We start from the raw sequence: 11,963 nt of genomic DNA, 5'->3' as shown, positions 1-11,963 counted from the left end.
AACTGTGACCTGAAAGCCTTGCTAGTTCAAACCTCACCTAACCACAACTTCTCAAGGTAGCTTTAGGCAAAGTACTTTTGCTCCACCTCAATTCCAATCCTCATCTGAAATACAACAATAATAACACTGGCCTACCTTACAGGAATGTTGTAGGCTAAATTTTGATAATATATGATGTGATTTGTACACTGAAGACATTATAAAAGTGCTAAGCATTGTTAAGTAAGGATTATAGATTCCAGCATCCTGAAAGCACGTTCAACCTGAAATCTGTGCAGTGATCCACAGTTATTCAAGACAGCAGTAAAATGTCATCACCACTGGAATTCTGTAACATTTTGAACATAAAAGGAAAAAAAATGAACTTCAAGCCAAAGAAAAGCCAAACAATTCCTTTAAAGCAGTTTCCTGCAACAGGAGGAGCTGTTTTCTAAAGCTATTTTCAAAGCGGTTGGCAAACAGAATTCATAATGGGCCACTCAGAAAAAAAGTGTTTACATTAGGATGGGAGAGAAACATGTAGTTTCTGGCATCCAATCACAGTATTTCTACCTGAGTTTTACAAAGTGTTTTGATCTCTATGTTTGATACAAAGGTGATGGTTGAACTTTTCTGTATCAAAGGCAATGCACAATCAAGAACTAGGATTTAAGCCAATTTAGAGCTACTGAAGCACCTAAACATTTCTGCTTGTGTGGTTGTATATAACAGCACTAAGGAGGCTATATTTCTGTTGCAGCCTCTTACTGGTGCAATGATGCAAGAGGCAGCAGAATCCAGCCATGGCACATATTGACTGGGTTTTTTTAAAAATCATAATGATCCAGTTTAAAAAAACAACAACCCAACAGTATCAACATTTGGCACAAATGTGAATTGCTAATAATTAATGTCTGAGCATGAAATTTGGCAGGATCAGTTATAATATAAACCAAATAAGGAGAATATATATAAGAGAGACTGGAACAAGACAGCAAATCTTGCAGTTAACAAAGTTTGGGCCAGCAAAAGAATATAGGGTAACCAGGACAGAAAAGTCTGGTATTCTTTAGCATGACAGGTACAGCTGATATAGTCCAGTAATTGAGTATCATATAGTTGCACAGGGATTTACCAACATTACTAGATTATTATCCTGCAATTCTCAATGGTGGCCAGTGGGAATTTGTTCTCGCTTGGTTCAGATTACCAGGAGGCCTCCCTCCTGTAAAAGTTCTGAGTATCCTTGAATACTCATCATATAGGAGATGTGGTATCAAGTATCCTGATTTTTACTTAAACGAGTTCCAAATTTGAATGTACCAGAAGTTCTGGGTGAGATGGTTTCCTTGCTTCCTGAGCTGTTTTTCTGATCTAAATCTGCTGCTATGAATCCAATTTAAGAATAGAGACACCTGTGTTTTTCTGCTGTAGGGCTACAAGTTGCTTTGGGGGTGATTCAGATTGGGAAAAGAGCATAGCATCGAAAAAAGATAAAAGAAAGATCCACCTCCCTGCAATGTCTCTTCTGTGGTCAAATTCAGATTCTCTCTGGCTGCTCTGAAGTAAAATTAACAATAGAGTTCTCATGTAATGTGCAGTTGAGCCCTGAAACTGACAAAAATCAGATTTATGTAGTACTGCATTTAGAACATGTTTGTCTGAACCAGAGTCAAGGTATGTATGTGTGCATTTTTGCAGGCTTATATTCTGCTTTTTCCCATAGATGGGCTCAGGGCAGATCAATTAGCTACAATTATAATTTTAAAAATATTTATATCTCATCTTTATAAATTTATATCTTAGCTTCTTTGACTCAAGGCAGCTAACAGAGTAACAAGAAGTTGCAAAGTTGTTAATGACAAGAGGTCATTAACAAAATAAACTAATTAAAGATTCATTCAGCCAGATTCGCTGAAACCGTTCATCCTTCCTCAAATGCCCTTTGAAATAGAACTGTCTCACACATCTGCCTAAATGTAGTCAATGGTGCCAATAAAAATGCAATAGATTAAAAATTAGGTGGCAGTGTCAAAAAAACCCCTTAAGTAATTCTGTCTTGCACAACCTGCAGAATCTCTTCTTCCAGTCTCAACCTATCTACGACTGTGCAAAAGGGAGAACAACCCAATCAATGTATGAGAGTTTCAAAGGTAGTGAGGAATTCTAGTAACAAGCATTTTCTTGGATCTTTATCAACTCCCCTAAAATTCTATTAAAATGTCCCACTTTATATTGCTAATGAAACATTTGCCCTTCCAATCTGCCCATTTTGGTACCTCATCCATAGTAGAGGTGAAGGGGAAGGACAGGGTTTGCCGTGGCTGGTTTGGAAGACAAAGCTGGCCAGGCTGATGCTGCCTTCCATGAATATTCAGCATAAGGGCGTAGGAAAACATCAGCAGAAAGAAAATAAGACAATACCATTTAACAAGAGTTTGCTGAAGTGTTTTCACAATAAGTGGAATCTTATGCTTATATTTTGTAAGATGTTGTACAAACTGGCTCATATTCAAGTGGAAACCCATCTTTGAATTCATTTTAACTTTTCTGTGGAACATTCTTGAAAGAGATAAAAACATTCCTTCTATGAGTAGGATGCGTTCTGCATGCAGAAGGGCACCTTTAAATCCCATCCAATCCATAATGTATAAGCAAAACAACATTAGAAAATTCCAAACGATATGCTATAATGGAAATACCTTCATCAGCATAGAAGGAACCAGTAAGCAGGACAGCATAGTTTAGCAATCCATTTGGTTTATGTGGATCAAGCCATTTAACTTGAACTGCTCTCAGTCCATCATTAATTACAAATACTTCTATTTTTCCTTCAGGTACATCTTCAGCTGTACGAGATTCAACCTGTGAATTTAATAATGCAGTGGTAATTAAAAAAACAAGGAACCAATACATGGAGGTACAAATACTTTGTTCAAATAATATATTGAAAAGAAATGGCATAAATTGAGCCAGAGCATGCCATAAAATATAAATAAACTTTATAAAGGTGATTTCAGATGTTGAATGGCAGTAGCAGATGAATGACAATAGCAGGCGTGATTCAATTAGGTGTGATATGCAGAGGTATAGCAGGTGCAGAGATACTATTACCAGTAATGAGAGAGGAAACCTAAATCTTAGTTCCATCCAGGAGGATTCAGTCTAGAAGGATGCAAAGAATCAATGGGCATAAGTCTGACATTAGAAACCACAGCATTCAATTACTGACCTAAGAGGAGCTGTGCTCTTACAAAGGAATTTCAAAGGGAGATTAGAAAGAGAGAGAGAGACTACTGAATTGCAACTGATAATGAAGCAAAAGACAATGCATTCTCCTGCACAGGACTGAGAGGTAGGTTTCCTGTCTCATTATCAATGTGTGCTGATATTGGAGTGGGGGGGGGGGGGGGTGCTGTCCTAGTGTCTTTTTTCTGTCGGCCTATTAGCCAGTCAGGGGATAATTGGTTAATCCCTGTTGCTAGCTGGCAATCAGATAAGAAAATCTTATGCCAGTTGGCCAAGGCTGCCAGGTGCTTTTAATTAATGCTCAGCCCAAACAGGCTGCAACTACCCTGTAAAATTTACAGCTTGACCACAATTGATGAAAGCCTTAAGATCTATAAGTGCTGCTCCTTACAAAACATCTGCACACCCCTCATAGGATTGCCCAAGCAGTTGCTTCAGCAAATTGGTGGTCCTAAGCAAGGAAGCTGTGTGGAAGGAAAATGAACTAGAAGGGTAAAGCAGCAACACATTATATAGGAACACAAGAAGAGCCCTACTGTATCAGACCAATGGTCCATCTAGTCCAGCTTCCTGTCTCACACAGTGGCCAATCAGTTCCTCTAGAAGGCCAACAACAGGGCATAGAAACTGAGACTTTCAAAAATCATGGCTAGCAGCCACTAACCAACCTATCCTCCACGAATTAGGGTTGTCAAGTCTGACTCAAGAAGTATCTGGGGACTTTGGGGATGGAGCCAGGAGCAAAAGTGTGACAAGCATGACTGAACTCCAAAAGGAGTTCTGGCAATTAAATTTTAATGGACCATGCTCCTTTTAAATGCCTTCCTTCCATAGGGAAATAATGGAGGATAGGGGGAACCTTCTTTGGGAGCTCATAGAACTGGACCCCCTGGTCCAATCTTTTTGAAACTTGGGAAGTGTTTCGAGGAGAGGCACTGGATGCTATGCTAAAAGATTGGTGCCTCTACCTCAAAAGACAGCCCCTCTGAAGCCCCAGATACCCACAGATCAATTCTCCATTACACCCTATGGCAGGGGTGGGAAACCTCTGTCCCAAGGGACGAGGTCACTTGGTGTGGGATTGCTGGGCTGAACTGAGCCATGTGGCAGCCTCTCTGGGGCTTGGCTGGCCAGCGAGGATCATGGGGCCCAGCCATACTGTGCAGCAGTCTTCCCAGTATCAGGCAGGGATGACAGGGCCCAGATGTACTGGCCTGAATCATTCTCCCTCAGCAGAGCACTGTTTTTTAAGTTGATATTTTTTATGGCCCGCGAATGATGTTATAAATATCCATATGGCCCTTGGCAGAAAAAAGGTTCCCTACCCCTGCCCTATGGAAATCGATCTCCATAGGAAATAATGAAGTGGTCAGCAGCCATTTCCCTCCCCTCCCCCCCAACTTTCTGATGACCCTGAAGGGGGAGGAGGAGGACCTCCAAACCAGGAGATCCCCTGCCCCCAACTGGGGATTATAGAACACACAGAGAGTAACACGGCAAAAGGACAGAAAAATAAAGGTACATAACCCACTGTGAAAACCAGCTTCTATTATTGAATTATACAAAGTCAACAAAAATAAATATACTCAATATAAATTCCACCATCATAAATTACAAAACAACCATAACTTTTACTCCTTAATGAAAAAGGAAGCATTAGCACCAAGAGTCCTTCTTTTCATCCTGTGGTAAAACTTCCCATCTCATCCCATGAAATCCTGGTGTAGTACTCCAGATGTTTAATGTTTGTCAAAAAATGCAGCCAATAATCCAAGTTTCCAAGGACAAGGTCGTACTGAACCCTTGTTTCGCGTGAGCTTCTTCAAGCTGCAATAATCCTCTTAGCAACTTGAGCTTCTTCAAGCTGCAATAATCCTGAATAACATAAATAATACATAGTAATATACAATAAAACCATGTGCACATAAGCCATAAAAACGTATTAAACTCTGAATAAAATCAGCAAACCTCTTAGCAATTTCTCTTAAGTATTAGGCCAAACAGCCAGCATGTTTAAATGAACACCTACAAGGTGCTACAATGAATCATGCTAAATGGCTTCTATGCAGCAGGTGCAACCATTCAAAATGTTCCTTAAAGTTACAGAGTACCCAGCTACAGTAATGCTAAAAACTTATTATGAATAGATGTCCAAAGCACATGCCAACAGTATGTTTTATAAAAAACATGCTAAATCCCAATCACTATTTAGACCATGAGGAAACATCGTCCCCAATGTAAAGATCATACACATTTCCTGCTGATGTAACCATCTACTGCAATCCATCCTACTTTGCAAACGCGTTGGAAACTTAAGAAGTACACAAAAACATAAAGCGTCTGGATCATGATTAAACCGATTGAAGTGCTCCACCAAAGGAGCATCTACCACATGATTCTTCAGTCTCGATTTATGTTCCAACACACGTGTACGAATAGCACGTGTGGTGGATCCCAAATACAGTTTTTTACATGGGCACAGAATCACATAAATAACCAATTGACTATAGGGTAAATTAGCTCTTAAATGTATAGGATGACAGGAACTGAAATGTAAAGGGAGATTCTTATCCGTAGGTTTCCTATAAATTTTAACCACCAAGGGCCTGTGGAGCTTGTGGTCTCTCGCTGCAAGTGTCTGTGTTTGTGCATCCAGAGACTGGATACAAGATATATCTAAAGGATGTCACCACCTGTGCTACACAGAGATGTATTTATGTGATTCTGTGCCCATGTAAAAAACTGTATTTGGGATCCACCACACGTGCTATTCGTACATGTGTGTTGGAACATAAATCAAGACTTAAGAATCGTGTGGTAGGTGCTCCTTTGGTGAAGCACTTCAATCGGTTTAATCATGATCCAGACTCTACATTTTTGTGTACTTCTTAAGTTTCCAACGCGTTTGCAAAGTAGGATGGATTGCAGTAGATGGTTACATCAGCATGATCTTTAAATTGGGGACGATGTTTCCTCATGGTCTAAATAATGATTGGGATTTAGCATGTTTTTTATAAAACATACTGTTGGCATGTGCTTTGGACATCTATTCATAATAAGTTTTTAGCATTACTGTAGCTGGGTACTCTGTAACTTTAAGGAACATTTTGAATGGTTGCACCTGCTGCATAGAAGCCATTTAGCATGATTCATTGTAGCACCTTGTAGGTGTTCATTTAAACATGCTGGCTGTTTGGCCTAATACTTAAGAGAAATTGCTAAGAGGTTTGCTGATTTTATTCAGGGTTTAATATGTTTTTATGGCTTATGTGCACATGGTTTTATTGTATATTACTATGTATTATTTATGTTATTCAGGATTATTGCAGCTTGAAGAAGCTCAATTGCTAAGAGGATTATTGCAGCTTGAAGAAGCTCACGCGAAACAAGGGTTCAGTACAACCTTGTCCTTGGAAACTTGGATTATTGGCTGCATTTTTTGACAAACATTAAACATCTGGAGTACTACACCAGGATTTCATGGGATGAGATGGGAAGTTTTACCACAGGATGAAAAGAAGGACTCTTGGTGCTAATGCTTCCTTTTTCATTAAGGAGTAAAAGTTATGGTTGTTTTGTAATTTGTGATGGTGGAATTTATATGAGTATATTTATTTTTGTTGACTTTGTATAATTCAATAATAGAAGCTGGTTTTCACGGTGGGTTATGTACCTTTATTTTTCTGCCCAACTGGGGATTGGCAACCCTTCAATGAATCTATCTAATCCCATTTTAAAGTTGTTTATTCCTGTGGCCATCACTACATCCTCTGGCAGCAAATTCCACATTTTAATCACTCTGTGTAAATATAGTAGTGGGTGAAGGAAGGCTCCACCCCCATTCTCCTTTCCCCTGCTTCCCTGTGCTCCAAATTAGTCTTTCCTTAAGTTGCTTTCCCCTTACAGAACTGTTATAAATATGCACACTGATACATGTGTGTACCATGTACTTTAGTTCTAAGTCAGACAAAAAAAATCTTTATTACATTGTCACTTTGAAACTCAGAAAAATTTGAGTCTCAGCATTATCTCTCATGTTATATTTTTAATATTCTATATTATATTTTAAGTTGCAAAGACTCCTTGCTGTTTCTGATGTGTATAAGCATGCCATGTGTCAGTCAGAACTTCAGCCATGTGTCAGTCAGAACTTCAGTAGGGACTCCCTGAGAGAAGAGGTCTCCTCAGGAGGAGAGCTTCAGAAAATCAACTCCCAGGCACTTGACTCCGGCAAGCAACAGGGTTGTCAAAACTCACAGCCTACAGCTGGGGCAGAGCCATCAGCATTCCCTAGCCCCACTCTAACAAATGAGGCTCAGATGCTCATTACCAGTTGAAAGGCTTCACCACAGCCTTGGAACCCAGGAGGCAAAGACTTATTTCAGGAGAATTTCAGGAGAGAAGGTCAAGTTGGCTGGATGCCAACTACCAGAAAAAATGAGTAGCTGCAGGGTAAGGTTCAAGCAGCTGGCTGCAATTGAGGCTTGTACAGATTCTGCAGTTGCTGTTGCTCCACCCCCTCCCTTTTTTCTGGATCAAGCAATGGATTCCCCACCAGTTGTTGCACCTTCTTGATCTCTTAAAAAAAATAAAAAGATTGAGAAGGCTTGGGGAGAACTGGAGGGAGCCATGGGTCAAAATGTGCCCACTCAGCAACTGGTGGGGAATTCATTGCTTAACCCACAAAAGCAGAAACCCAGGGGTGAAACAACAGCAACTGTGGAATTGGTCCTGTTCTACAACTAGGTATAAATGCCATTCAAGGGTAGCATCCCACGTGGAAACAACATCAACCTGGTAGACTCTGTGATCACAGCTCTTGAGCTTTGACTGCTTGTGTGACCTTGGACTGGTTTTGGACTATTGATTAGGGTTTTGGACTTTGATTAGGGTTTTGTGATTAGGGTTTTGGCTATACCAACCTTGGACTTGTGTATGACTTCTGGACTCCCTGACACTGCCCTTTCTGAATAACTCTGGTAAGACATCTCTGACTGATAGACCCTTGGACTGAACTCTGGACTCTGTTGTGTGTGTAGGAGCTAGGAAGTATCTCTCTAGTTTGGCTGGCCCAGCAGCCCATGACAAACAGTATTGTGAACTATTGTTCTTCTGTCTTGTGCTAGACTAAATTTATGCATCCAGGAGACCACAAAGATAGTTACCACACTGACCACTGTGACTGTGAATTTAATCCTGGCAATCAGAATTGGGACCTAGCTTGTGGCACCCAGTTTTGCCAGCTACATCCCCAGCTTTACTAGCTACATCCCCGAAAATATTTATATGCATCTATGAAAAACAGAAAAAGATACTGCTGAACTGCTGACGGACTCTCTATGTATACACTGAGCTGAAAGATGTGATGTCTCTAGATAAGGGCTATGTGATGCCATTTATTCCAGAAGCGTCTTGCTGAACATGTTTTTCATTAGCACTATCTTTCAAAATGTAGAAAGGGTTGTATGATGTGAGATACGTGCAACATTAATTTTCAATTATCTATGTCTCCATAATTATGTTTTACCCTCAGAATGTAGCATTTCAGTCTGTCATGTGCAGTAATATAAACCAAGCACAAGTTCTTAGTGTTCAATTCTGCACCCGCTTCACCTTATTTATATCTTGTGACTCACAGATGCAAAGAAAGAATTGTGTGTTGCAATCTTAAGAATAATCAGTTCTTCACAAAGTTACAACATACTGTGCGTATTTTCAGTGGTTCAGATTAAATCACAGTGTACTGTTCTCTGGTCTATGCAGAGTTGTTATCTTGGTGTCTTACTCAGGAGCCTCAAATACTGTTTATGTAGAGAGTAGAATGCATGCCAAATATCTGAGGGACAAAAAACACATCCTTCTGTCTTTAAACCCAGATTGCACTCTTGGTGACACAAAATTAATGTTGGAAAATGTGGTACATTTTACAGGAAAAAAATCAGGGAAACAAAAAGTTGTGCAGAAATACTGAAATACAAGTTCAGTTTGCACAAGGGAGAAGTGAACTCCAAACAGGAAATTTGGAATTAAAAAACAGGGATGAGAAATTTGAAATAATCCATGCATTTTAGATAAAATCTTTTCATTGTTGCATTATCTTGTAAAAACAGTGCAGTGGGATGAGAAGAGATCCTGCCTTTATTCCATTTTTTATGAAAAATAACCTTTGGATTACATATTCCCTGGGTCATCATTTATTCTGAAACCAAAGACAGCTTCTCTGAAAAAAACATTCTGCAATGGCATCATTAAAAATCATCATGCAATGGGAGTTCTTAACTGATTAAGATCTTCATTGCTACCTTGGAAAAAGTTTTAAACTAGAAGAATCTGGTTCCTAAGGTGCTTATGTGGCACAGCATCCCTTGAATCGATTAGGGCACATTAAATAAAAGATCAGCAACAAAAATAGTTAGGAGGATAATATCAGTTTACCACTGGGAGATGTCCCTGCTTCTATTTAAAGTACTCAATGAGCTATTTTTTTAAAAAAACTAAATGTTGTGCATGCTTGGTAACCAAGGAGGTGGGGAGGAGATCTTGCAGAAAAATCAAATGAAGATGTGGTGCTTTCATTTTCTGGCAGCATTTAGAAGAGTTGCTCCCTAAATAAAGACACTGCATTTCAATTCTTTCAACTGGAGATGGATCAGCGGTTTAGGAAAATAGTTGGCATTCTGAGCAGGAGATACAGATAAGTATTAGGTCAACTTTAAACCCCTGCTTTGAATTGCACTGAAAGTCATGACTGAGCTTCAGCTTTAATGAAGTGCAGTAACTTGTATTCAGTAGTTTTTTCTAGAACAGGATGGGATATTAGGGCATCAGAATACTCAAAGAACAAATTCTTTCAGAATTGGAATAATTTCATAGCAGCAAGAGAGGTGCTTGACAGTACTGCCTCTACACTGAAAATGATGGGAGGTAATTTCAATACTAATGATAGCCAGGAATTTTAAACAAAACAAACAAAATGAAAGTTCCACAAGCCCTGCTGTTGCTGTGCAAGCCTTCTGCATTCCAATGGGGCTTGTATGGGAGCCTCACTGAAAATGAATGGAGATTGAACAACAGTAGCTAAACACAAGAGCTTAGTGGGCTGTTCCCTAAATTTCCAGGATTTTTTTCTTTTTTTAAAAAAGAATGCCTAGAAAAATTGGCAAAAAGCCACTCATGCTTTTAAGAGTAAATATCCATCAACCCTGTCCAAGCTATAAAATGTTTAATGGTAATAAAGTCTACAGTCCTGTTCTACAGATGGATGATGTTACCAGCATTTTAAAGCAATGAATCTCGGGAAGAAAATGGGAAATGTGATCAAAAAATCAAAATAAAAAAAGATTAAGCCTTGATGTCCTTTTCTTGAAGTAATCTTCATACTGTGGAGCTATTATTATGGAGTGAGATGCTGTTAAGCAAACTTTGCCAGAAATGCTAGAGTAAGTACTGCAATGGAGCTTTGTAAAACTGAGGAAGGAAATGAAAGAGCTAATTTTTACAGGGAAGTGTGACTTCAACCTCACTAAATGGGTGAACCTTAACAAGACTATGGCTGTGTCATACTGGAAGGTTATTAGCCATAAAAGAACATTCTGCTCATCAGCATTCCTTTTTATACTGTAGAATAATGCTAATCTTATTTAAGATTTCTATTTTTAGTTCTCACTTGGTTAAGAAATTAGGAAAACAAAGATCCCCATCATTTTCAATACTGCAGAAAATAACATAAACATCACTTAAGCTTCAGAGTTCTCATTTTCAGAGTTAAGAAAAAGGCAATTTATGAATTCTATAAATGTTGTTTGCTTTGGTATGAAACCATTACTCATTAAACATAGATTTAGTCTCTCTAAACAGCATATCAGTTTGGGAAAGAGAAAGTGATACATAATGTTGTTTTGTCTTCTATAAATGGTATATTGTCTTCAAAACTTTTTGATCAGAGAGGCTAGAATTTTTTCTTCATTACCGTATTAGTAATTGTTCTTTTAATCATTTCTTAAAAATCAGATTGAACAATATCTGTGCCTTTTAAACATATTAACTCTCCTTAATTTCAATAATGTGCATTTCATTCTCCATTTTTTCCACTCCTATCTCAGCTCTCACAGCATCTATATGATATTTTGGAATGGTGCCTAGTGGTGACCTATTCCAATCCTTTGCAGCTTTTTAATGGCATTTTTTAAATAAAATGTCACCTTTTGCCAGATGGGTTACTGCTGACCAGTGTGAATCATCACCATTTACTCTGATATTCACTGCCATCTGACATTTATTACATTCTCAGAATGTAAATTGAGTTACTCACCAATGGGCCAAGAGCACAGCCTTTTGCAGTACATGCCTGAACTCTGAAGGAATGCAGACTCCAGGGAGAAAGTCCCGAAATATAATAGCTGAGCTGCGAGGAGTTCTGTACTGGAATGTCATCCATATACAGTCCATAACTACTAATAATTCCTGTTTTAGAAAAAACAAAAACAAAATGCAAGATCTCTCAGATCACACCAGGCAAAAGGGGGAAGCAATATTGTGCTTATAGAATCTTGAGGCAGTATAAAGATTTTTTTAAGAATCTCACAAATGAAAGAAACAGTATGCACATTGTACCAAAACCAACCTTTCTTATAGAATGCTGGAAATCAATTTTGCGTTTATCTTGTTAAAAGTAAAATTACCATGCTCCAAAATAAGTAGACCTGATTTCTCAAGAATAAGTCAAATCAATCTTT

General features: G+C 38.7%; 1 protein-coding gene across 1 annotated transcript in view; it reads right to left on the bottom strand.

Annotated features, from left to right (window-relative positions):
• The window catches only part of USH2A (usherin), a 1,244,521-nt gene that overhangs the window by 529,904 nt on the left and 702,654 nt on the right, over nt 1-11,963 (bottom strand). Inside the window, exons 36-37 of the mRNA XM_060246775.1 lie at nt 11,540-11,691; nt 2,682-2,844 (exon numbers count right to left, since the gene is read on the bottom strand). Coding sequence (XP_060102758.1) covers nt 2,682-2,844; nt 11,540-11,691 — 315 coding nt within the window. The remainder of the gene's footprint in view (nt 1-2,681; nt 2,845-11,539; nt 11,692-11,963) is intronic.

The sequence above is a fragment of the Heteronotia binoei genome, chromosome 1 (assembly GCF_032191835.1).
Source record: "Heteronotia binoei isolate CCM8104 ecotype False Entrance Well chromosome 1, APGP_CSIRO_Hbin_v1, whole genome shotgun sequence".
Classification (NCBI taxonomy): Eukaryota; Metazoa; Chordata; class Lepidosauria; order Squamata; family Gekkonidae; genus Heteronotia; species Heteronotia binoei.
This window is presented reverse-complemented; position numbering and strand designations above follow the sequence as displayed.